Source organism: Anguilla anguilla, chromosome 19 (genome assembly GCF_013347855.1).
Source record: "Anguilla anguilla isolate fAngAng1 chromosome 19, fAngAng1.pri, whole genome shotgun sequence".
Lineage (NCBI taxonomy): Eukaryota > Metazoa > Chordata > Actinopteri > Anguilliformes > Anguillidae > Anguilla > Anguilla anguilla.
Genome location: NC_049219.1, coordinates 16,485,324 through 16,511,759, shown reverse-complemented (window position 1 = coordinate 16,511,759; position 26,436 = coordinate 16,485,324). Strand labels below are relative to the sequence as shown.

Below are 26,436 nucleotides of genomic sequence, written 5' to 3'. Positions count from 1 at the left end.
GTGTGAGAGAGAGAAAGAGAGTGTGTGTGTGAGAGAGAGAGAGAGAGAGAGAGAGAGTGTGTGTGTGTGTGTGAGAGAGAGAGAGAGAAAGAGAGAGAGAGAGTGCGTGTGTGTGTGAGAGAGAGAGAGAGAGAGAGAAAGAGAGTGTGTGTGTGAGAGAGAGAGAGAGAGAGAGAGAGAGAGTGTGTGTGTGTGTGAGAGAGAGAGAGAGAGAGAGAAAGAGAGTGTGTGTGAGAGAGAGAGAGAGAGAGAGAGAAAGAGAGTGTGTGTGTGAGAGAGAGAGAGAGAGAGAGAGAGAGAGAGAGAGAGAAAGAGAGTGTGTGTGTGAGAGAGAGAGAGAGAGAGAGAGAGAGAGAGAGAGAGAGAGAGAGTGCAGAACAGGTTACCCGATCAGGCCTCTTTGTCGGTAATCATTTTTCATGTTAATAACCCAGGTTATATTTATACTGATATTAATGAGGAGGTCTATCGGCGCTTAATCACACACAGTTTGTTTGGGGTCCTGTGTGACCTCAGAGAGGACAGAGCGGGAGACGCTGGAGTGCCAGTGTGCGCTCGTTACCGTGAAGGCCCGTCACCCAGGCCACGGTGACCGATGTGTTTATCACAGCCCAGACTGGCTGAGGCTCTGCGTTTAAACACACATTTCTCCTTCCTCCGGGTCTGAATCACATCACAAAATACAAAGCCATTTGTTATTGTTGGGGGGAAATGTAATCCCTTCCTGTCTCCCACACCCACCCTTCAACAACTCTAATCATCGCTGTTGCCACCTCCCCTGTAGTCCATCACCCTTCACGATGGACTACAAGGTCCATCACCCTTCCAGAGCTCAAGTGCCAGTTCAACACAGACAGAAAAGAAACAGAAATGACTCTTCTTTTTATTTTATTTTTTATTTTTTTTATTTTTATTTTAACGTGAGGATTTGAACTGCCTCCTGATTAATTCATGTCTATGAATATTTCATATTTTTGGCCCTTTTTTAATATATATATATATATATATATGTAACATGTGCCATTTCATAATTTTAAAAAAGCAACAGAAATACCACTAAAGTCCATGAGAGTGGAGTGTATAGCGTGAGGTACTGAACCGCACGCAGGGGCCCAGGCTGCTTTTCGCAGGGAGTTGGGTGCGTTTAGCAGGCAGAAGCCCAGAACGCGCACAGCCTCTCTCACGCACCAGCGCATGCGCTACGGCTAATTTCTGTCTCCGCGCTGGCGTGCTCCTCCGGCGTGCTCCTCCGGCGGGGCGTTAACCCGGTCGCCACGCTGGCGTGCTCCTCCAGCGGGGCGTTAACCCGGTCGCCACGCTGGCGTGCTCCTCCAGCGGGGCGTTAACCCGGTCGCCACGCTGGCGTGCTCCTCCAGCGGGGCGTTAACCCGGTCGCCACGCTGGCGTGCTCCTCCAGCGGGGCGTTAACCCGGTCGCCACGCTGGCGTGCTCCTCCAGCGGGGCGTTAACCCGGTCGCCACGCTGGCGTGCTCCTCCAGCGGGGCGTTAACCCGGTCGCCACGCTGGCGTGCTCCTCCGGCAGGGCGTTAACACGGTCTCCCCTATCTGCCACACCAGAGCACGCTTTGGCCTTGCGAGGCAATCATCCCTCCACAGCCAATTCTGCTCTCCTCATCATCACACAATGAACTTCATTACACTTTCTTTTTTCCCCCCCAACCCTTATTTCTTATTTCATTACTGCAGCCAGCATATGTTCTGCAATTAATATCCATTTTAGCCAGTCCTGACGCCAAGAGTATTTCTTGCGGGTTCAAACATGAGCATAACAGGGGGAAAAAAATACTAGCATATGTTTTATCATCACTACTTCTTCTATGGTGAATTCTGCTTTGAATGAACATTATATCAAAGGAAGAATAAGAAAAACGCTCCTCCCCCGGTCGTTGATGGACAGGTTTATTTAGTATAGTGGGTAAAGGGCAAAACGAGAAGCCGCTATCAGTGCAGTACACCACATATAGACCGCTAACTGAAAACACGCACGTTGAGTCACTAGTCTTCTCACAGAGACCGTTTTCTGTGTGAAATTTCAGCTGCAGAGGGGAAATAAAACCACACATATGTACATTGTGATATTACCGTCACTACACAGAAAAAAATGTTCAGAGTCAAGGCAACTCTAACAAAGTACATTTTATTCAACTTGGACTCACACTGTTGATGGTAAATTAATGTTACTGACTTCACAGAATACTTGTTTGCTCTTCTTATCTTTTATTTTAATAGGCTATCAGGGGACAAGTTTTGCAAATTGGCAAGTGCTCTTAACGCTGAAGAAACGTGAACTGAATCTTAGAATTATTGTCACTGTAAGCTGTAATGTATCCAACAGATAGATAAAATTGTTGGAAAAGAGTCTTTGTTGTGTTTTTATGTCCATTGGGAATGTCATGGGACTGCAGAGCGAGGTTTGGCATTAGCTGGCTTTCAGAAAGCTGCGTTTTCCCCCCGAGAAAATTCCACACACACACCACGACCTTCAGCTCACACACGCACCACGACCTTCAGCTTACACATGCATCAAGACCTGCAACTCTCACACACACGCATTACACACACCACGACCTCCAACACCACGACCTTCAGCTCACATCTGCGAACCGCATATCAATCAATCTTCTGCACCAATGGAAACTATTTTTCGAGACCTCTGCATTCGTAATGAATCATTCATGTGAAAGAACAGAAGCCGTGGAAATCTGAAAAGCAGAACGCAAAGAGCACTGACCCGCTTTGAACCCCCCCCCCCGGGAACCATGCTCCAATGACATGGTCCGACTACACAGAACCCTCAAAATCACATATCTCCAGAGACTACAATCCATCAATTATCTGACAGCAGCCATTATAATACACACCGAATGCCACAACATGTCTGGTACCATGCAGAGAGGCAATAACGTTTCTGCAACACTGGCGTGACACTCGGAAAATGTTTTCAGCATGATGCAGCCAAATGGAGAAAATTCTCCCTTCGTCCTCCTCCTCCCTCCTTCTCTCCCTCCCTCCCTCCTCCCAGGCACCTGAGGCCCATCCCAAACACCCCATTTCCAGCATGAAGCCTGAGGACCCCTTGGCTGGCGCTCTGAGGCATCTGGACGTCTTGAGAAAAGTTTTCCCGCTCCTTTCAAAGTGGTGCTCAGCCCAAATCTGCTAAGGAAAATCTTCACAACTTTCTAACATCCTTCCATGTCTTTAATGTTGTTTTTGGTGTTGGGAGGGGGGGGGGGTTCAGTCAACCAGATGGGGGGGGCATCAGAGCACGGCTCTGGAGGCCTATCAGGGCTCAGTGCTACTGTCCCACAGATGGACCCAAAATGGCCCCCGCCATACGGACAGGCCCAGCCGCTAATGGGCATTAGTGACCGTCTCTGTTCCTGAAACCCGTGCTCCTGAGACCTCTCTGGCGTGTGATGTCGTTTCCTTTCAGCCATTTTTTGTTTTTTAAACTTCGACGAGACCCGCAGGCCGACCGGGAACCGGTCGGGTCTGCGCACACCACGCAGCATTCAGCCAATAGCGACGCAGAAAGACGGAAAAGGGGCGGGGCTAATATACGCATTACAGCATCAGATAAGGTCACAGGCCAGTCGCGACCAGGCGAGGAATGGGACTGAACGCATAGTGCAGAGCTCCTCTTCTCAAACAGTGAAAAAAGCCCTCTCTCTATCACCACAATCCCTTCCCACCACAAGAAGGCCACAAACAATTACACCAAGAAAGGAAGGCCTTGAGCCACTCCATGCTGCTAGGCCTTTTATGAAGGTTTTAAACTTGTGTTAACGGGAGAGGCAGAGTCCTAAAAGAGAAGTAATTGAGTGCGTTTATTATTCATTCGGGAGGCTAAGCTGGAGGGACGCTCGTCCACTGAAAAGAGAGAGAGAGAGAGAGAGAGAGAGAGAGAGAGAGACTGACAGGAGCAGCGCTGGGCTGCTGTGACTCATTGCTCTGGATATAAAGCCAGTGTCTCTGACACACGCGCGAGGCCCAACACACACGCGCTCACACACGCAAGCTGGCCACATTCAAAATGATTCAGCAGACCGCAACAGGTCCAACTACAAAACACAGCCCCTGACTGTAAGAGCACCTGTTAATGTGAGTGTTCCCTCATCCCTCAGTCCTGTATCTCTCCCCTCCCCCACCCCCCCCCCACACACACACACACACACACACACACCCCCAACCCCCACCTATGCCCTCCTTAATGCCCCAGCCCCCCCGGCCCCCTTACTGCCCCAGCACCATGTTCAGGTAAGAACACTCTAATCACATATTCTTGTTCACCTTAAAGGGTTAAAGAGCTTCAGGCCGTATAATTGGTAACACAGAGAGATTATTCTATGCCTCTACGGCCTGTACGACAGTTTTATGAGGTCATCACACAGCCCGGGTCTGTCAGACTTCTTCCATTTCCTTTTTTGTTAATAAGCTGAAGTACTGACACTCTCCATTGGTGTAACACAATCCACCGTAATGCTAAAAGACTCGTCGCTTAGGTTACCTGTAGACGGCACAAGCTGCCTGGGATTCTTTCATTTTGCAGGTGAGAAAGCAGAATGATATAAAGCTGCTGTTTTTTTCCCGCACAGACAGAAACGTGCGAAGCCCGCCCTGCTAAGTTATCAGAAGCGTGTGTGTGTGTGTGTGTGTGTGAAGACAGCTCGGCTTGTGTCCCCAGGATGGGTTCACACACGCTTTCTAAAAAATTTCCTCTGGCAAGAGGAATTTGATGAGACACATTGGTGATCTGAAGACGGAGATGAAGTGATTATATTTCTCGCTCCGCTGTAATCACAGTCAGAGACGTCCTCTGCACATTGTCTGTTTTTAAACAGGCCCTGTGGGGGGGACAGCCCCAGCAGCCCCACTCTGCAGTGCACCGTCTGTAATGGGAAACCACTCTGCAGTTACGTTCTCCCCTAAAGCCCTCCTCGAACATGGCTTCTGTCAGACGCATTACACCCTGCCGGAGGGCTCAGCTCTGCCCCGAGTCCAAGTCTGCACCTTTTGAAACCAGCCTTATTAACAACGCCACCACGAGAGGACGCCACACACAGAACAAACGTGTTCAGTCTTCCAAGGCCGACTGAGCACTGCTGAATAGGAGCACTGTGCTCTTCTCTGCTGCTCTGTCAGTGGCTGTATTCTGCAGCAGGTGACACCTCTGATAGAGACGGTTTGCCTCCAGGCCGAAGGCTTTCTGAGTGCAGCCACAGCCTCATGGACAGCGCCCGTTTAGAAAGAGCTGCCCTCCTTTCAATTCATCTTCTTTTTCTTTTTACTTTATTCAGACAAGAAGAAAGCAGAGAGAGAAGGGATCTCACGCACTCACACACACACACACACACACACACACACACGCGCTCACATGCTCGCTCTCACACACACACGCACACTGATAAAACTCACCAATCACACCTCAATCACAAACCCATCAGCCATTTTGATGGACTATGCCTGAGCCAGCTTAGCCGTGGCAAGCAGGATAATAAAGGACTCATGAAGAAGAACAATGAAGGACTCATTATAAGCCATTTTTCTACAATTAAATCTGCTCCCTAATATTTTCCATTAATCATTCAATTACTGAAATGTGCCTTTGCACCACTGGATCAGGTGTTTCAATTCACTTAAAACGTATGTGTAAACATGCATGCGTGTGCGCATACACACGCTCAAGAATAACTATGTACAGGATAGCCTTGCATCATCATTGGGCTGAATGGCCTGTTCTCGTCATTTATGTTACGCAACAAACCCAGAATCATTCATTCTTCCCGTTCCAGTAACAAACAGTAAGCAGAGCAGAGAAGTCTCAATGCTGCCTCCAGTCACTGCCAGCATCAGTAAACCAGACCTCACCCACCATCCCCTATACCTTTACACAGCAGCGGACACCTCACATACCCCAAAGCCATCTGACTGCAGACCGCCTCCGACAGCAACACCATGCACTGCAGCACCGTGGACAGTGTCCATTTTTAAAAAGCAGCCTTTTTTTTTTTTCTTCTCACATTTATTTTATTTCCTTATTCAGCCATTCTGTGTACTTTTCAGACTCAAACAGCACGTGCTACATCAAGCTGGAGAAAACCTCTTTCAACAACACCAACTGCTGGAATTCTGTCATCACAGTTTCTTTTAACAGATAGTTTTACAGAAGTGTGTGTGTGTGTGCGGTGAATGTTGCCATAACTGCACCAGGGATTTATGCTCAGCCCCCTCCCCAGGGGAGTGGAGGTTTGGGGGCAAGGACACAAGGTAAACACCATTCCCTAATCATATCTCATCTGGAATATAATCATATTTAATCTGTAATGCAATCACGCTTCATCAGCACAGAACTGAAGGGGGAGACACAGGACAGGAGCAGATGCTCAGCTAATTATCCGCATTGGAAATATATATTTATTTATGCTCTGCCCTTTGGGGGGACGGGGGGGGGGAGAGGATAAATCCCAGCCCCCCCCCCAGACCCCCCAGCTCACTGATCTAGTCCCTTCACATCCAGCCAGTGTGCGCACAAGTGTGCTGTCTTTTCTTCCTGTTAGTCCACATAGTTTGTGCAACGAGTTGCAAAACAACTATTTTCTTCTTCTTTCCCCCGAATTCTGACCTTTGGAGGTTCTAATGAGGTGCAGCCCTCCGGTAATTATGTTAATTGTGTATGTAATATAAGTTGTACATACCTTATAATGGCTCTGAATTCATTGGAATATGTCATGTCACTCTCTGAGCATAATGCGAATGTACGTCTAGGCATACAGAGAGAGTATCTCCATCCAATAAACATTGCCGGGGTACTTACAGTCAGGGAAACGCTTATAGTCATTTAAAAACCACCCCTCCCACGCGAAGTGCGTGTAAACCCCCCCAACAATAGACGATTTGACTTTATCCACTGAGTCACTCCAATATGCAGAAAAATATGCAAAGCGCATTTCGAAGCTAAAGCTGAGGCCAAATGCAGCCGTGCCCACACTCGTTTAGTCAGTCGGCAGGATAATTTGACAACAGCCCTCGTCGTTACAATGGTGATTGATGTTACGCTGATGAGAGCCGCGTTTGTGATTAAAATGCCAATGACTTACCGATGAGGGGGGTTCTGATTGAGGCAATGATTAGGTACATAATTAACAATTTCATATTCATGCCCTCCTTGATATTAATTGGAATGAATTCTCTGTGAATGAATGGAGCATATGCTAATTGATCAAGTCAGGGAAAAGGTATCCATACAGATGGTTGTTTGCGCCAAAAATCAATCTTTTAATTTAAGATTTGACTTGGGGTTTGGCAGAGGTGTAGCAGAAAGATCCAACTCAAAGCCACCGTAAACAAGGGAACAAGTCCAAACTCCAACGATGTGCCAGCTTGTCATTTCAGTGAGGGGCGCAGTTTGATGTTCTGTCTGAAGCTCTGGACAGATCCACAGTTATTTCCAGTCTAATGTACTACTATTTCTGCTCTCTATGTTTAGCAGAAATATAAGTATATTAAACTGGAATTATTTGTAACTCATTCGGGCCTGCAGTTTGATTTAAGGATTTGAACTTCCGCCCCGGACAGCAAATCAGAATCCCATTCGGCAATTACACGCAATTCATCTATTTTAATTACGAACGGGAAGCACAGAAGCAAAGGGCGGTATTTATAAGGACCTCGTATGAATCAGCTCGCGGGACTCGCAACCTTTTTACTCTATTCCACGAGCAAATCGTAAATTCAGTTGCTTGACATTTTCATTTAGCAGCGTTTTGAGCGGCCTGCCCGTTCTCCCCGATTCACTCTTGGCGGCGGCGTGCCCGGTGAAACCGTTGCTCCTTTTTATTTATTCCATCAGTCGTGGTTCATTTGGACGATTTGTCTCGTGCGGCGTAGCGTGTATCCTGGGGGATGGATCGGGTTATTCCTCGCGGCTCCACGGCCCTGGATTGCTCGCAGCGCGCGGCGGCGGCACACTCGAGCTACGCACATTTGCATGCCGCATTAACTTGATTTGGAAGAAGTGGGACCGGACCGATACAGAGCAGGGCCTGCATATTTTAAATATGCACCGGGTCCCATATTTCGTTTCTCAGAGGTTAAAAGAAAAATATGGAAAGCATGTCTGAATTGATAGGATTATAGGAGTCAGAATATGGAGCTAAGCATAGACAAAAAAGAGATTAATAATATTTATAGTGCTTTATGCAAAATACTTCTGCTGCTGTGCTGAACTATACCTTGCAATAAACCTGAATTGCATTGTACGGTGGTAAAAGTAATAAAACTATAATTGAGGTAACATTAAATGTGCTTCACTTAAAGCAGCCCAGGTTTTTGCCCAGTTTGCTTTTTCAGTTTCCACAGTAGGGCGCCTTTGTTACGCTGCCTCTGTAAAAAAGCCCTACGAAATAGAATTTCATCATTAGAAAGTGTATGTATGAGTGTGTGCGCACAAGTCTCTATGTGCATTCATCCACTTGGATGTGTGTGTGTGTGTTTGCTGTGGCTTGCAGCGTGCAGAGTGATACCCACAGGTGGGTCCGGCTCCTGTCAGTCACTCGGACACGCTGCTGCAGCAGCTGCTGCGGTGGTGTTTCGCTCACATTCAGGAGCCGCAGGTGCGATGACGCGCTCGCGCTGCCGTTCGCGACGGGACAGCATAATGTCAGCGACAACAGCCATTACCTTATCAGCCCGACCTCGCCTTGACAGACGCCACGCGGCCGAGAAGCCCTCCAACATCCCAGGTAAAGGAGCCAACCAACCTGAGTTTCCCACACAGTCTTATCTCCTGTGTATCATCAGTAATCCACAGAACAGCAACAGGATCAAACGAGGAATAAAGCCCATGCAATGGCGGGCCTGCTGGGCCTGTTTAGCCTCATGCAGCCCTCCACACACCAGTTCTGCATCACCAAACTGCATTATAAATACAGAAATACGCACAAATATGATTTTCCTCACATAAACAGAGGGCAAAACATTTATTTGCCAACATGTAAAGATAAAATCTACTGTCCAAACTATACCCTCACCCACATACTTAATCATATTTAATGGCTTGTTATTAATGTTATGCGTACTATATATATATTCATGCTGTGTATATATTTGGGTGTAGATTAGCATCATTAACTTTCATTAGCGCCTTAATGACGTGGCGTATATATACTGGTTACTCCCGCAATGTTGTTTGCCATAGCTCCCGCACTACTGCTCAGGCAACACCGACAGGGTTACATTTAGTTCCTCTTACGCTTACACTGTAGACTGGGGGATCTGTACTGTCTCACAATCTGGGAAGTGTACACCCCTCCACCCGCCCCTAACATGACTGAGCGGCATTAATAACCAACCACCCATTTAGTCTAATAATACACTTGTTAACTTTTTTAAATGAGAGCCGACCGTGGCAGCAATTATCGTCCGTGCGCGGCCACTGGCGCGCGGTTATTGAGCTAATTGTCTGATCAAGTCGGGGATAAATTGGGAGGGAGATGGAAATAAGCGGAGGTTCGACGCCGCCGAGCTCGCGTCGGTGGAGACAGACGGACGGCGGGCGAGATGGGCTGTACGCTCAAGCGCAAAGGCGCATGGCCGCGTCCAGATGGTAAGAGGGAGGACGCGGGGCACGCCAATCACCAGACACGCGGCGACACACGGGCACAGAAACGGGAAAATTAGCATGTAATTACAGGACGCGCGCTTCCCAGAATACGGGCTGATCTTTTGGAAATCGGCCCCCGCGCGCGGCTGCGCGGTGCAGAATGAGCTCCTAAAATAGTGATGACACGGACAGCTTCGAGCACAATTACCGCCAGTTTCTTCGGGATCTCTCACAGCATGGTGCTGACTTCACAGCTTTGAGCTTTAAAGATCAGCTTCAGTTTGTTTTGAGCAATACCCAGCCTGTAGAAGTGCACACTTGAATCATGCTTTGTATGTGATTGATATTAAACAGGATATTCGTGATTACATATATACAATATAGGTTTTTAAAAAATCCCAAATGGACAAACGTGACAAACCTTTTGAGATTTCTTGTCTCCATCCAGGTTATCTGACAGTGCTGTACTACAAGGCATCGCTAATTTCAAAGACTTATCTGCCACCTAGCGGTAAGAGAGCGTTTGTTACCTGATGCAATACGCAGGTCTCAATCAACTGCCCACTGCACGTCAGCCTCACTTGAGTGATGCATTTAAAGCAACATTAGACTGGATTATAAATCTATCGTCATGTGCATGGACTTCAATTAGTGCATGCCCACTTTTATGATACATGGATTACAATGCTATTGGCAACATATAACAAAGCTCCTTTGATATGCACCATTGTGGCGCTATTTAAATTATGCCCTCATCCAGGGCATGTCATATTCTTTCTTCTAATGAAGAATTAAAAAACATGAGCAGCACTGTGCTAAGAAGTTTAAGGAAAAACTATGAAAGAACTCAAGCACATGTTATCAACCACCTTAATTAAGGAAATGATTAGCGATAACAAACACTAGCATACACACGGGGGTCCCCCAGGCCCAAACCTGACAACCCCTGTTCTAGCTAAAGATACCTCCTGAAAATTGACCTTAAAAAAGGTCCAATGGATGGCATTTTCACTGTTCAGTGGCAGTCTAATTATGGACAAAATTGTTTCACCAGACCCAGTCTCATATTAGAAACCTGCACGTTTGATATCACCAGAAGACAAATTATCACAGCTCGCATTGTAATTTCACTGAGAACAATATATCATATCATTATTTATGAACGCTATTTAATGTCACTTTCTAATTTGTCTAATCTCACTACACCGTAATAGTAGTCTCCTTATTGAATAGTAATATTTCACTTTTGGAATGAGGGCAATACCAATTTCAAGATATGGTTTAAGAGACAAGATAATAACCTTTCAACATGCACAGTATTGCTCCGTAACTCATCTTGAACCGTATTAAATGATCCACATAATACGAGTATATTTGCAACGACTCCATTCAGACGGCTCGCGCTGCAGAAATCTACATTCAAGACCTGCACGTGAACGCATTTTTACAATGCCCATTTTACCATTTTACTCACCAGCACTTCAAAGGCCTTTACGTCTCGCAGGCGTATTCCGGGTCTCAATCCGTTTCTTTTTCCAACCCCATAAAGTGGCATGTTACACGCCAGAATGGGCGTAAACAACAGTCCGTTTTGGCCCAGGGCCGAACTAAAGTTTTCTGACAAAATTTGTAATCCATCCAGTTATATTTGTATATCCTCAGGAGCAGACTGACTTGAGAATCCCAGAACTGAAGACATCCGAACGCCATGGAAGCTCAAACCCAAGACCAAAACAAACACAAATAGAGTACTTCTGCACAAGGACTAAAGTAGGATATTTTTAGTAAAAAGGCATGTGGACAGGATTGTTTGGGGGGGCGGATAGTTATTACATATATTATATTTGAACTTAAACACTTTAAAACCGTGTTTTATAAACTAAATTTTAACGCATTTAAAATGTCAAACAAACACATCAACAGAAAGCACGAGCGGCTGCAGCGCAACAGCCTTGATTGCTGATGCGCCTCACCTGGTTTTAGTGGTTTGAATGCAGTGGCCTACCATTGGTCAGCGGCAGTTTACCTGCTGCCTGTAATGGGACGTTTTCACCACCAGATGGTGTTCTCAACCATAAAGCGGCGTCGGAATATATTACTGATCTTTCACGATGTCTAAATACTGTTGTTTCAATTAACCTGTTGCCACTTAGGAGACTGTTTCGATTTGCAGCAATGCTACGTAGCCATTTTACAAATAAAACACGACAAAACATTATGCTTTTTGTGGCAAGTTAGCAGTTAATTTTTTATTTGGTCTGCAAAGTCTTACCAAACAATAGGTTAATATATCAAACCATTAGATTTTTTTTTTCTTTTCACTTAATACATACAAAAAAACACTATAAAATGTCACTCATGGCTGCAGTACGATTTCAACTTCCATTTTAACATTCACATAACAAACCATTGCTACATCTTTCTCCATACAAAAGTCTTGTCACCGATTACATTCTTTGATTTTGGATCATAACATCTCACAGGCAATCGCATTATGCTTTTTGTTGGATTGCCTCCTCTATCAATATAAGACACATTTCCTTTCATAAAGAAAATCTCAAAATAAATAAATTCTTGCAACAGTACTGTAGTTAGACTGACAGATATTGATCTTGCGTATCTTATGTTTTCCTGTGCTTGTATAAAAAAACAAAATGGCACTGTGCTTTCGTGTCTTTGGCTGAAACAGGCTGCTGATAAGAAACTGGTGCCCTTAGCTCACAAAAAAACTGATGAGATTTGGCCAATTCAAGTTGAAAATAAAAAGAATCTGTTTTGCAAATTCTACATTCAAACATCAGGAAAACAGTTTTTTTTAAAATGATTTCCATAAAAGGAAAATAAAACCTAGCTGGCTCTGCCTGGCCTATAAGAAGAGGGCATGGCTTGTGAAGCTAATTAGCATGGAACGCGGCTGCTATGATGTCACAAAGGGCATGCTCAAAGGTTAATACAAATTTGGCACAATGCTTGAATGGTAAATTCTGTCTTTTTCCCCCATGAAAAAAGTCTTTGCATTTTTTGGTGCGTTTCTGGGATAGGTTCATTGGACTGGGGGAGGGCGGGGGCGGGGGGGTGCGGGGGGGGGGGGGGTGTTCTAGGGCACAGAGACGCGGAAGGGGCTCCCGGGCACGTTCTCGTCCCCCCACTTGACGATGAGGATGTAGTCGCCCTTCTCCCGCACCGTGTACGTCACGTTGTACACCCTGTTGCCCATGTGTTTGACGTACACTTCCTCGCAGGGGGTCTTGGGTCCATGAATGCCCACCATCAGCATGTTTGTGCCTGTAAGAGGGCAAGAGATGCACTGTCACTGCTCTGAGTGGTCAGCAGAGGTGTCGAGCACTGGCGCCTGTCACATCTGGTCAGGCTAAGCGAGCACTGTTAGCTATTTGTTTAGATTTTAGGGACTACATTTTCCAGAATGCATTGCAATAAAAATGCTTTGAGTCAGAATTTGTCAGCTGTAGTGCAGCTTCATTCCATGAAAGAGTACCAAGCTAACATGAAGACGACTTGATTGCATCTATGTGGATGGGTGTCGGTGTGTATGAAAATACATGTGTGTGTGCGTGCGTGCGTGCATGCGTGCGTGTGTGTCCTCTCTCACCTGCTTTGCTGCAGTCCACAGTGAAGAGGTTCTTCTGGCCCACAAAGGCCTTGGTCAGCCCAGGCCCGCGGGACACCACTTTGCTGGCGTCGGACGAGAACTTGGGCAGAGCGCCATAGGCCCCAGCCATAGTGGACGTCTTGGTGACGGTTTCCACGAGAACGGACGAGGTTTCGTGCAGACTGTGACCTCCCGAGAGACGGACGCCTGGTGGGCCAGAGAGAGGGAGAGAGAGAGCGTGAGTTACATCACAACTGTCTCCATCACACAGACAAGTATTTAAAAGATATATGTATACAAATATATCTCCACTGTTAAAGTGCACAGCGCAACCCCACGTAAGGCATCTAGACCAAGTAAACGTCTACAGCAAGAGCTCATCACTGAAAACATTCATTCAACGTCTCTTCAGTATGCATTACCTGAAGGGCTTCAGTCTACAGTTATTTTATAATTTGGATACCTGCTCTACCCTAGCAGGAGTAGAAAGCAGAACACTGTAAAGGTGAGTGATTTAAAAGTCTCTGCTTCTAAATATACCTGCCTTAAGTGCATAAGTTTCTACTTCAATGAGCTCCTTGCTGTATAAATCCCAGTCCTTATATGTACACATCTCTGTTGGTCCCAGCCACTATAAATTACAGCCTCTGTAAATGCACATCTCACTCTGAGTCCCTGCCTCACCTGTGACCTTGGCTTTGAAGGGGCTCCCCACGATGTGCTGGGGCCCGCCGTACTTGATGGAGATGAGGTAGTTTCCGGGGGCCATGGGCGTGTACGTCACCTTGTACCCCTCGGGACACTCGCTGCAGTCCATCTTCACCTTGGAGGGCCCGTCGATGTTGACGGACAGGGCCCCGGATCCCGCGTTGCACGTGTTCACGATAAACTCAGAGGGCACGCCTGCAGGGGGCGACGGAGAGCAGAGGGAATACAGTCTGCTGTGAGCTCACAGGTAGATACAAGCAAAAGAAAAAAAATAGGTTTGTAAACTTCAGACATTTTATGTTTGTCTTTTTGGAAGTCCTCCGCGACAGCAGGTGGCGCTAGAGCGCAGGGGGAGGAGAGTCCTACCTGTGGTGCCTCCCTCCAGTCCAGGTCCGAAGGCCGACACCATCCCCGGGTCCCCGACCTGCCCCGGCTCCCCGACGCGGATCTTGAAGGGGCTGCCGGGGATGTGGGAGCCGCTGAACTTGACGTCGATGGAGTGAACGCCGTTCTCCCGCGGGATGAAGCGGATCGTGGGTTTGTCTGCGGACAGGAAGGGGCGGAGTTACGGGGTCAGTCAGACAGGAAATGTCACAATAGCTCTGGAGTGGCAAAACTCCAATTAAGGGCAAAGAAAGTTCTGTTCTACAGTCTCAATTCTATTAACCCATCACAAATGCCATATGATAAATGTACAGCCTTTCATTATTGCTGTTTTTGATATTTGTCGGGAATGGCTGGCTAGTGTGCACAAGGTAACTGTGTCCCGAGGTAACTGCGTTGCCGTGGGAACGCTCACCGCTGTCCAGCTCGGTGACGTAGCACTCCTCCGTCACCCCAGAGGGCGTGTGCACCTTGGCGTCGATCACACCCCTCGCTCCGTTCAGCTGCACCGCAAACGAAGCTTCCTGGTTCACCTGCAGGCCTGTCTCCTGAGAGAGGGAGAGAGAGAGAGAGGGCGAGAGGGATGGGGAGAGAGAGAGAGGGAGAGAGATTATCCACTATACAAAATACACTATATATGATACAATACGGTAAACATTACCAATACATTATTATTGTTTGTTGTTAATCAACCTCACCATTATTATTCTTTGAGTGTGTGTTTCTGAGTATGCGTGTGTGTTTCTATGAGTGTCTATGAGTGGGTATTTTCTATGTTTGTGCGTGTCTGTTCTGTCAGTCTGTGGTCACCACAGGTCAGGCCCAGAGAGCAGATTCATGCGGTGTAGAGTAACAGCGCTCGTGAGACACAGAGACAGCTGACCCCCGCTCTCATCGCCAGGACTCTGGCCACACGCACAGCCCGTATCGGCTGCCTGGCTGAGGCACTGCCCCGGCTTCAGACATGACGTTTCCAGGAATAAACAGCGCTATAAATAAGAGGGTGAGGATTTGGCGGATGGGTCTCCCGGGTGTAGTGTTGCGCTAGGATCATACACTGAAGATGAGAGAGGAACGGGGTGACAAGGTTGCAGGCTTGATTCCCAAATTGCACTGAGGTAATATACTTTACTTAGACCCCAAGGTAATTGGCCTCCGGTGCTTCGTTAAACCTCCAGCTGTATGTGTGGGTGATCCAGTATGAAAGCTAAGCTAAGCTAACGAGCGCTACAAAGGCAAACGAACAGAAAGAATTACTGTTACGGTGTGTGAGGGGCAGTGATCGGGGTGTAACAGGTATACGTGCAGCATGGAATGCGGGTGTCGGCTGGTATACCTGGAGGCTGGTGACGGCGAGTCGTCGGGCGTCGTCCGATACCGTGGCAACGGGCACAACGAAGGGGCTGTCGGGGATGTGCTCGTCATTGAACTTGATTGACACCTCGTAATCACCTGTAGAAAGACAATAGGGGAGATGTTATTATTGCTGCTCAGATGTTGAATACCAGTGCGCTACAGCAGAGTCAGGTGGATGCAATATTCTCTGCTATCTAGAGTGAGCCTCAGGTGTGTCAGTGTTCCGTGGGTGCTCTGAGCTTTACCTGGCTCCTGGACCATGTAGGACACCCCACAGGAGCCGTCCTTCCTGTCCTCAAAGGAGATCTCAGCCTTGCTGGGGCCCTCCACAGCGATGGAGAGACCGCCTGCACCGGCCTCACGAGTCCAGATGCTGAACTCCGCTGTGTGTGTGTGTGTGTGTGTGAGGGAGGGAGGGAGAGAGAGAGAAAGTGAGCAACAACAAAAGACTGTCTCTGAACTATAGAGCCATAACATACTGTATGAACTTTCTGCATTTCATCCCAATAAATTATAATTCATATTAAACTGAAAGGAGACAGAGGGAGACAGATCACTCCCCTTGACAATGCTCACACAGTCAGTAAACGGGACGGAACACCCTGTTACCGAAACGTACCTGGAACTCCGGCCACGCCCCGGTCCAGCCCCGTGCCCCCGGCCCGGACCTTGTGGGCCCCGCCCTCTCCCAGGGGCCCCACGGTGAACTGGAAGGGGCTCCCGGGCACGTGCTGGCCCCTGTACTTGACGCTGACGGTGTGGGGGCCCATCTCGTGCGGCACGAAGCGGACGCTGTAGGTGCTGTCCTCGCCCTGGATGATCTCCGCGTCCGCCGTCTTACCGCCCGGGCTGGTCACCTGGGCCGTCATCTCCTGGGTACCCGTCTCACCTGAGAGGGGCGGGGGCAGGGACAGCGCCGTGTCAGAGAGACCTCACAACTACAGCTCAAACTCAGGCCCTGTGTAAATTTATATTAATAAACAGTGAACCATGCAGTTAACACACACCACAGACCCTTTAGCACAGGCTCAATGAAAAGCACTGTCCCGGCTTACAGTGTTACGAGCACCAAAATGAGCCACAGACGGCTGCACTGGGTGTCATTCACACAGGGGTCACTAGGGGGCACACTCCTGCTCACCCTCTTGTCTGGGCGCGATCCCGCCGAAGGTGGTCAGGCTCTCCCGGCCCAGGAAGTCGCCGAAGACGTTTCGGAAGGGGTCCCCGCCGCCGCCGACCTGCGTGCTCTCCTCCACGTGCACCTCCCGCTTGGTCTCGCCGGCGCGCGTCTTGCTGATCTCCGTGCGCTCCGTGCGCGTGTACGTGTGGCTGCTGCGCGTGAAGCTGCGCGTCAGACGCTCCTGGGCCGACATCATCTGGAACCAGTTCCCTGAGGGAGGCGGAGGAGGAGGAGGAGGAGGAGGAGGAGGAGGAAAAAAAGAAAGAGGAAAAACAGGAAGTGATGAAACAGGAAGCTTCGGAAAGAGGATACAGGAAGTGGACAGAGACATGAGCCTAAGCTAAATTGGGTTCACCCATAAAATTTCGTTCCTGTTATGAAATAAATGTACTGCAAATGTTACCAGGAAAGATTTAAGGTGCATAATCTATTCAGCCCCACTCAATAAGACATCTACTTCACTTAAATTTTTTTTTTTTACTGGTTCATGTTGTGATTCTCACCTGGGATTTTGAGGTTGAGGTCGCAGGTGCTCCCCACGGTGGCGATGGAGGGCGCCTGCCTCTTCCTGGTGATGCTCTCCTTCATCCTTCCTTCTCCCGTCACCTTCACAGTGAACGGACTTCCTGTGGAGCGAACACCAGCCGTCAGGGAGGCCCCGCCCACTCAACGCCCGTCCCTCAGGGCTTTCCAGCTGCTAGCCTCTGTTTCCACAGGGCCTTGAGCAGATAACACTGAGTCCGCTTATTCTGGGATGTCAAGAGACAACCCACACTCCACCTCACTGTCAGTCAGCATAAGCCAGTGACCCCTAGTGAGGGGGCTGCAGAGCCACCAGCACGCTCACCTGGGACGTGCTTCTCGGCAAACTTGATGTTGATGACGTAGGTGCCCGGTTCGGTGGGGCAGTAGGTCACCTTGCACGTCCCGTCCTCCACGTCTCCACAGTTTATATCCACTTTGCTCGGACCCTCGATCGACAGTCCCAGACCTCCGTACCCTGGCGAAGCAGTCAGGACAGGGTGTGTGGGTCTTTGACCATGAAAGACTGCGCTCCAAGTCTAAAGACCCTGGCATCACCACGCAAACATGGGCTAAAGACAGTGAACTCCTGCTTTAAACCTGCACAGTAAAGTTTCCAAGGTTACCTACTGCACTGACACCTGGCCCCTCACCTGCGTTCCTGGTGTCCACGATGAACTCGGCCACCTCGAAGGTGTGGCCCTCCACCAGGCCCTTGCCGGAGACCTTGACCCGGCTGGCGTCCCCGATCTCCGACTGGCCCACCATGATCTTGAAGGGGCTGTTGGTCACGTGCTTCCCCTGCTTTTTAACGCTCACCACGTGCTCGCCCACCTCCTTGGGGGTGAAGGAGATCCCTGAGAACACGGAATAGGGGCAGCGTTAGTCCCCCCAAACATGGGCACATACAGGACATTTTTAAAAAAAATCTCATTTCACCCATGAAGTAATTTGGGAATTTAGATTTCTATGGTCCTGGAGAGCAACAGGTGCGTGCCTTGGTTTCTGCTGTTACCCAGTATGTAATTGCTCAATTACAGTAAATTTTTTTGCATCTGGTTTCTTGGCTGCATTTCAATGTGAAAGCAGAATCTGCCAGACCCTGTGGTTCTCCAGGACCAGGGTTACGGACCCTGCAGCCCTGTAGCACACACAGCCTACGGTCACAGAACCCTTGGTTCCCATGGTTGCCATGGTTTCAGGCTCGGCGAGCCGCTCACCGATGTGGCGGTTGGGCAGCCTCTTCAGCAGGCAGGGCTCCTCGTTACCCGACGGCGCTCGGATGCTGGCCGTGAGCGAGCTCAGGTCCGTCTCCATGATCTTCAGCGAGACGTCGGTCGCCGTGCCGACATTGAGCTGCGACGTCCTCATGGAGTCGTCCCCTGTGATCTTGGCGGTGAACGGGCTGCCAGCGATGTGCTTGTCGTCGAACTTGACGATGATGTTGTAGTCGCCCGGGGCGGTGGGCAGGTAAGACACGGTGCAGGTGCCGTCTTTGTTGTCCTTGCAGGTGATCTCCGCCTTGGAGGGACCCTCCACAGCCAGAGACAGACCACCTGGGGAGAGGGGGGCAGCCATCACACGGTTACCATGGCAAGTGGCGACTACATATTACAGCAGTGCACACACATTGCTGTGTAGCAGAAACATTTAACGGCAGCTAAGTGTTTGAACATTCCCCCAAATACCATAAATAAAAATAAAATCAGTTTGAAATTGTACATGTGACGAGACCAGCTCAGATGTACTGGGCTGGGACAGGCTGGACTGTACCTTCGCCGGCGTCCTTGGTGATGATGGTGAACGTGGTGGGCCTGTTGACTATGCCGTGGGTCAGCCCGGGGCCGTAGGCTGTCACATGACCGCTGTGAAGGGCGTCCACGAAGAACTGCAGTGGACTTCCTGTCCGGGACAGGAAGGAAATAACAAACCATCAGAGCCTGGTGGTTTTCTCACGTGCCACAGACAACATAGCGAGTTTCACAAACACGTTTCTCTATTTCACGTTCATAGAGTTAAGCATTTATACTGCGTTGGGAGTGGGTAGCAGAGGGGCCCCGGTGCATTGTGGGTACATACCTGGTATGTGGTTGCCTTCATACTTGATGTCCATCTCGTGCAGGCCCCTCTCGGTGGGGGAGTACTTCACGGTCACTGTTCCGTCCCTGTTGTCTGTGATGTGAGGGCGAGCCTTCTTACCTGAGGGCATGCGAACCTCACCTGTGGATCACACGAGCACATCGTTAGCATCAGAGAGAGATTAGCACTGATGGGAGTGCCTGTGTGTGAAGGGGGGTGTGCTTCAGCACAGAACCCCTTGTGCTCAGCCAGCGCAAAACACATAATAAATAACGTGTATACAAAGTATAAATAATACAAACTTAACACGCCAAAAACACAGTAACATAAACTTGAAAACAGACCAATTTTGAATCTGTGAAAATCAATAGTGCTAAACTAGAAGTAAACTTAAAAAAAAAGCTTAGCTCCAGTTTTGGCATTAATGCACAGATTCATTGCAATCGGTTTTAACCAAAGCTGGTTTACAGAAGAAAGGTTCATGGGATACATCGTTCGCCGGTGACACCTGTGGGACCTCACCTGTGATCTCTCCCTTCTGCACGGTGAAGGGGATGACCAGGTGGAAGGGGCGGAGCATGGGCTCCTTGGTGTCAATGGGGACAACGGGCTCCTCTGTTGCCTGGAAACAAATGGAAGACATCACGCACTCAGTGTCCAGCCTTTGGTGAGAAGCAGATGCCTGGGCCCGTAAAGAAGCTCTCGCTCTGGGTGAGGAATTCAGGCGAGAGCACAGGCTTTGTAGGCCCGACTCATGGAGAGGCATGCACACAGACAGAAACATCATTCGACAAATAACACAAAAAAGACAAAGCGGTGCGTTATAAGTGCCCGAGAGACAATCCGGTGAGCAGAAGAGCGAACGAGGGAAGAACTGGTGGCTGGAGGGATGGATAAATTAAGTGAGAGAGAGAGTGGGTGGAGGTGGAGAGAGAGATGTACCCCTCTGTGGCCTGCAGACACTGAAGCATGCTCTCTCCTTTATTAAAGAAGTAAGAGCCTTTGAAATTACCACTCGTAAGAAATCCCATCTGTGCACGGGAAATCTGATCATTTCATTTTCTGGGTCAAGTGATCGTCTCTCCATTTGAGAGATCGGCTTTGAGTCAGAGAATTGAATCTGCCCTTGCCTAGGCCGTCGGGGGCAACATCACAGCGGCAAGATTTGACAAAATTAAAACCCCAATTCAATCAACGAGCCGGGCAGGCTTTAAAAAGAGCAGGCCTCTCTGACAGTGCGCTGGACAGGAAGGAAGTGGGGAGGTGGGGGGGAGGTGATGGAGAGGAAATTATGGGAGGGGAAGGGGGTGGTTTATACCCATTGGGGGGGGTAGCCCTGGTATGGAGAGTAGGGCGGTTGTAACTGCTGGCTGTCGCACGGTTCCTCGATTATAGGAATGGATTCACAGGCCTAGTAAGTGAGTAAGGTAAGGTAAGGTAAGTCACATGTTCACGTAGGCGTCAACATGAATGACGGGGAGAGCGAGGTTGCATTAAACCAGAAGTGGGTGGGGCTGTTGATACACTTCCTGATTTGAACCAATCACTGTGCTTTGCTGAAAATAATAGAGAAAAATGTGATTGTTTCAGGCGAGTCAGCAATTGGCTGCTCATTGTGGCTCCGCCCACTATGGAGTTCATGAAACCTCGATCTGTCGTCACCGATTAGCATGTTACACTGATTAGCATGTTACAATGCACCAACCAAGATTAACAGCACATACTGTATGCATCTACACGTTAAAGCTCAGAAAAGTCTGTAAATGTCCTAGAAATGTCACTGTTACATCATGTGGGGCATAAAACAAAACGAGTCACTATTGAGAGGACCAATCAGCCGCTGCAGGAGCCCGGCCTTGCTTCCAGGGTCTGTGGCGCGGCAGGAGGAACTCACCACCACGTGGAAGGGGCTCTTGGGAATGTTCACTCCTCCGAAGCGGATGGTGATGACGTACTTCCCGGGCTCCGGGGCGGTGTAGTAGATGTCGAAGGTGCCGTCGGAATTCTCCACCACGTCGACGTCGAGCTCCGCCCCGTCGGGAGTCGACACCTTGCAGGTGACCTTTCCCTTCCCAGCAGCCTTTGCGTCCACGGTGATGAGCGTCTGCTGTCCGATCTGAATGCTAGGTCCCAGACCGGCGCCTGCGAACGGCCATTTTACAATCATCAGACAATGCATGCGCAGGAGACCGGCTTCCCTGTGTCTTCACATCTCCATCAGCTCATGTGGAGTCCAGGAGAGATTCAATGTGTTCTGATTTAACATTAAACATTTTCCTGTGTGAAATTCAATGCAAATTAAGCACACATTTTATTTTGTTCTGTTATATTTAATCACAATAAAAAATTGTGCATAGCTCACCCATTCCGTGTCCCCCAATAGACACTGTAAATAAAGACGAAAAATAAAGACAATAAGGTTATTGACAGTTTTTTCCACTTTTTCTGTTCTGAATGTTTCCAGTCTAATGCGAATGACAGGGTCGGTTGGGGAGGGGGGGGGGGGGGTCATGACTCACCAGTGAGCAGGCACTTGCTGGCGTCCCCGGTGGGCAGGGCGTGGATTCGGTAGGGGGAGTAGGGGATCTCGTCGCCCCCGTACTTGATGGTGATGGTGTAGCGTCCGGTCATGTCCGGCACGTAGGACACGGTGTAGGTGCCGTCGTGATTGTCCCTGATGTTGGCCTTCTTTGGCTTCCCCTCTGGGTCCTGTAGGAGCAGCTAGCCGTTAGCAATGTGTGTGTGCATATATGCACGTATAAGTGTGGCTGAGTGTGTGTGTGTGCGCGAGAGAGAGAAAGTGTATGTGTGTATGTGTGTGTGTGTGTGTGTGTGTGTGTCTGTCTGGACTCACCAGGATCTGCACGGTGAGCAGCCCCTCTCCGGCGTCGCGGGCGTCGATGGTGAACTCCACAGGGAGGCTGGCGGGCACCCCCGCGGCGTTGAGCCCTGGCCCACTGGCACGCACCTTACTGGCATCATGAGCGGGCAGCGCCCGGATCTTAAACGGGCTGAGGGAGGGAGGGAGAGAGAGAGAGAGGGAGAGAGAGAGAGAAAGAGAGAGAGAGAGGGAGAGAGAGAGAGAGAGAGATGGGGTGAGTGTGAGGGTGAGGGAGGGCTTACTTCTTTCCTCTTTCTGGAGGGTGTGTTTTTATGGAATTTCACACTTCTGCAACACAGGTGCTCTTGTCAAGCGAATAAAGCTTATCTGAATTTAGGGTTAGGGTTAGGGTTAAAAAAAGGAAAGAGGAAGATACCTGCGGGGCACCTCCTGGTCAGCGTATTTGACGGACACGGTGTAGGGGCCGTCGCTGGCGGGGGTGTAGTTGGCCGTGTGTGTGCCGTCGCTGTTGTCCTTGATGCTGACTGGCTCAGCCGTGCCTGTGCAGAGGGGAAACGGCACAGAGATCAGAACCTGAGTGTGTGTGTGTGTGTGTGTGTGTGTGTGTGTGTGTGTGTGTTAGTGTGTGCGCATGCGTGCGTGAATGTGTGTGTGTGTTAGTGTGTGCGCCTGCGTGCGTGAATGTGCGCGTGTGCGGTCCCCTCACCTGTAGGCCCCAGCAGCTGCACCTCCAGAGGGGCCAGCCCAGCCTTGCTGGTGTCCACGGTGAAGGTCTGTGGGACGTGGGCTCTGACTCCGCTCCCCAGGCCCGGCCCCGAACACTTCACCTTACTGGGGTCCACCACGTCCCGCACGGGCACCCGGAACGGGCTGCCTGCAGGAACACACACACACACACACACACACACACACACACACTCGCTTATTCACACACCTCCTCTCATCCAGGTTTCAGCTCCACCAGCAATATGACATACACAATACACGCTATACAATATATTACATATAATATACAGCTGTGCAATTATAGCTTCTAGCATTAAACTGTATATTGTGACCACTATGAATATCAGAGATTCCCTGCTCCCATCGTTTATATTTAAAGCTCATTTAGTCTCCTTTAATAAAGTTACCTGAGTGATTTAAAAAAAAAAATAGACTGGTCATGTAGATTGATTTCTATTAGAGCTGCTGGACAGGCTCTTTTTGGTCCATCCTGTTGTAAGATTGGATTTGGCAGCAGGAGCGCAATGCTACCTGGGATAGGATGTCCTCCGAAGGTGATGTTGACATCGTAGTCTCCAGGGGTGAAGGGGATGTACTCAACGCTGCAGCTGCCATCCTTGTTGTCTTTGCAGGACATCTTGGCTTCCGAACTGCCCTCGATGGCCAGGCCCAAGCCCCCGGTACCAGCACCCCTGTGGAGGGAGAGAGAGAGAGAGAGAGAGAGAGAGAGAGAAGAGGAGAGAAAGAGATGTTACTGCTGTTGTCACAGTTATGTACAGCGATAACAGACTCATTGTTGTTCATGTTCTGATATGTCAAAGCTGTCGAGCTTGCAGTGAGCGTGCTCGGTGCGCACCTGGTCTCCACGGTGAAGCAGTTGGGCTTGTTGACCAGGCCCCCCTCCAGGCCGGGACCGTAGGCCCGCACGCGGGTGGGGTCGCAGCCCTCCGTCACGGACACCTTGAAGGGGCTCATGGGAACGGCGACGTCGTCGTACAGGACCTCGATCAGGTGCATACCTGAGGACGGACGGGGGGTGCAGGGTTTAATGAACTCATTGGTACATGAAAGCACATCTATATTGCAATGCCATGGATCTCTCTCTCCCCCTCTCTCTCGCTCATAGTACAAGCTGATGCCACCTGATTGGCTACTCATGTAGATTCCATGAGCAGGTCTGCAGAGCCAAGGCCACACTTTTGTGAGTCCTCTTTTAAGCATTTTACTCTAATACCGACTTCCTTCGTAAACACAGCACAGCGGAAAAGTCGCTGAGCTCTTACCGTCCTCGTACGCCGTGTACTCCACCCTGTAGGTCCCGTCCCCTTTGTCTGTGATGTAGGCGTCCGTGTTGGCGCCCGAGGGGTTAACGATCCTGATCTTCACGTGGCTGCCGCCGGTCTTGGCCAGGGCGCGCGCATCCACGATGAAGTGCGTGGTGACCTCACGGAGGACCCCTGTGAACGGGAGCAGACACCAGGGGGCAGTGTTACGCTCTTTTGATTTAAAAAACGGCAAGAAGGGAAACCAGACACCTGAGAATCTGCAACAGGCGTAAAACGACTTTATAGGTTCGGCCCATTTAGCCTCCAAGGGAGGGCATTTTGGATACGAGCCACTCCTATCAAATCTGCACAATTTACAATATCAAATGCTCCATTTACTGTGAGCTCCACTGTGGAAGCAGCACTGCTCTGTTTCCTGTTCGACCTGTTCTCTGAAACTCTGTTACACACATTGCAGGTATTATGGGTCAATGCAGCTACCAAGTGCGACCCCCCCCCCCCCCCCCATTTGTCAACAGACGACCAGGTAACTGAATAACTTTCTGGCAAACATTCTGGAACGTTCCCAGAAGATTCACAAGCACCACAGCGATGTTGAGGCCAGTAAGCTGAGACGTGTGTAACGATTGCTGTAAACATTGAGACGCTTTTCCTGTAGTTCATACGTGGACTAGTCATTCATTTCGCAGCATAATCTACGTGCTGGAGCTCGGGGGATTTCTAAAAACTCCTGTTCCCACAGAGGCGGTTGTTGATTGGCTTGAACAGGAGCTCGAGTTGAGTCCGTGTGAATAAAATAAATAAATATCCTCAGCTAAACCGCATGGGGCTGCGGTCGAGTCGCCGTGGTTTTACCGCTGTTTATTTTCCCTCACGGACAGACGGAGAGAATGTGCAATTGGAGGAGAGAAAGGAATGGAGGGAGGAGGGGAGGGGAGGAAAGAGAAGAAGGGACGACTGAATCGCTGTAGATCCAAGAGAAGTTTCCTTATGAGTCTCCTCTCAGAATGGAAGACTGGAGCTATTTTAAGACTGTTCCATTATCTGTGGTAGCGCAGCAGATTGAATGGCTCAGCTTTGCTCAGTTAATTACTTGCCTATTAATTATCCTTTGAGGAAGAGCGAGGCCAGCTAAGCAGGAAAGCAGAATACTGCTTCCACAGTTCGCTTCTGCCTGAAAACCCACTGACACCGAACACCCCCGATCACCAGATGGGGTACAGGATGTTCATTTGTAACATGCGCTACTTTTTTATCTTCTCTGTAAAAATATGTGGACTTCTCTCTATGGTCCTGCATGGAGGTCTATGTGATTGCTGAAGAAACTCTTCCTTAACTTATACATAGACTCTCCTGGGAACATATTTGCTGAGTATAGGACCCTTAATTTACAATACCATAGACATTATCTAATTGACTAGATACATAGTAGATCTATGCACTAGCTTTATCTCCGTGTGTAGTCTTACCTCTGGGCTCGACCCCTGGCCCGTGCACCTTGACCCCGCTGGTGTCGACGGCGGGGTCCACCTGCAGCTTGGCGGGGAACTTGGGCACGGCGTGTCCCCCGTACTTGATGGTGATGGTGTAGGCGCCGGGGTAGGGCGGGATGTAGGTGATGGCGTAGGTGCCGTCGGCGTTGTTCTGGATGTGCACCTCGGCCTTGGCCCCGGACTCGGACACGATCTCGATGGTGAGCTCGGCCTCGCCGGCCTTGGAGCAGTCCACGGTGAAGGAGCCGGCCTCGTTGACCTTGCCGCGCTCCAGGCCCGGGCCGCTCGCCGTGACCTTGCTGGGGTCGAAGGCGGGCAGGACGGCGGCCTTGAAGGGCGAGCCGGGGATGTGCGCCTCGGCGAACAGGATGTTGATGGCGTACTCGCCGGCCTCCGTCGGCAGGTAGGACACGGAGCACGAGCCGTCGCCGTTGTCCTGGCACTCGATCTTGGCCTCGCAGGGGCCCTCCACCGTCAGGCCCAGCCCGCCCGTGCCCGCACCCTTGGTGTCGATGGAGAAGGGCGCGGGTTTACCCACAATCCCGCCCTTCAGGCCCGGACCGTACGCGCGCACCTGCAGCACAGGGGCGGTGCATCTGTGAGCTCGAGGAATCTATCTACTGCAGTT

The 26,436-nt window shown here is 49.7% G+C and overlaps 2 protein-coding genes across 5 annotated transcripts in view; both read right to left on the bottom strand.

The window, feature by feature from the left end:
* The window catches only part of LOC118219097, a 35,425-nt gene extending 23,914 nt beyond the window's left edge, over positions 1–11,511 (bottom strand). For 2 of the 3 annotated variants that reach the window (XM_035401977.1, XM_035401978.1), the window contains exon 1: positions 11,097–11,483. The gene's annotated coding sequence lies outside the window, so the exon portion shown is untranslated. Of the gene's footprint in view, positions 1–11,096 lie in introns of all 3 variants that reach the window. The other variant, XM_035401979.1, reaches the window with a different exon arrangement.
* A 1,172-nt stretch (positions 11,512–12,683) lies between these two features.
* Positions 12,684–26,436, bottom strand: part of LOC118219093 (filamin-C-like) — a 34,039-nt gene continuing 20,286 nt past the window's right edge. Inside the window, exons 21-47 of one of the 2 annotated variants that reach the window (XM_035401973.1) lie at positions 25,785–26,382; positions 24,313–24,486; positions 23,886–24,048; positions 23,561–23,721; positions 23,010–23,177; positions 22,719–22,842; positions 22,316–22,472; positions 21,981–22,170; positions 21,824–21,847; positions 21,356–21,603; positions 20,780–20,872; positions 19,984–20,083; positions 19,462–19,602; positions 19,156–19,284; positions 18,603–18,938; positions 18,036–18,239; positions 17,708–17,860; positions 17,364–17,486; positions 16,822–17,070; positions 16,300–16,569; positions 15,926–16,063; positions 15,661–15,776; positions 14,740–14,872; positions 14,307–14,483; positions 13,917–14,135; positions 13,233–13,439; positions 12,684–12,907 (exon numbers count right to left, since the gene is read on the bottom strand). In XM_035401973.1, the coding sequence (XP_035257864.1) occupies positions 12,720–12,907; positions 13,233–13,439; positions 13,917–14,135; positions 14,307–14,483; positions 14,740–14,872; positions 15,661–15,776; positions 15,926–16,063; positions 16,300–16,569; positions 16,822–17,070; positions 17,364–17,486; positions 17,708–17,860; positions 18,036–18,239; positions 18,603–18,938; positions 19,156–19,284; positions 19,462–19,602; positions 19,984–20,083; positions 20,780–20,872; positions 21,356–21,603; positions 21,824–21,847; positions 21,981–22,170; positions 22,316–22,472; positions 22,719–22,842; positions 23,010–23,177; positions 23,561–23,721; positions 23,886–24,048; positions 24,313–24,486; positions 25,785–26,382 (4,983 nt within the window). In that variant the 3' untranslated portion in view covers positions 12,684–12,719. The remainder of the gene's footprint in view (positions 12,908–13,232; positions 13,440–13,916; positions 14,136–14,306; positions 14,484–14,739; positions 14,873–15,660; positions 15,777–15,925; positions 16,064–16,299; positions 16,570–16,821; positions 17,071–17,363; positions 17,487–17,707; positions 17,861–18,035; positions 18,240–18,602; positions 18,939–19,155; positions 19,285–19,461; positions 19,603–19,983; positions 20,084–20,779; positions 20,873–21,355; positions 21,604–21,823; positions 21,848–21,980; positions 22,171–22,315; positions 22,473–22,718; positions 22,843–23,009; positions 23,178–23,560; positions 23,722–23,885; positions 24,049–24,312; positions 24,487–25,784; positions 26,383–26,436) is intronic. The other variant, XM_035401974.1, reaches the window with a different exon arrangement.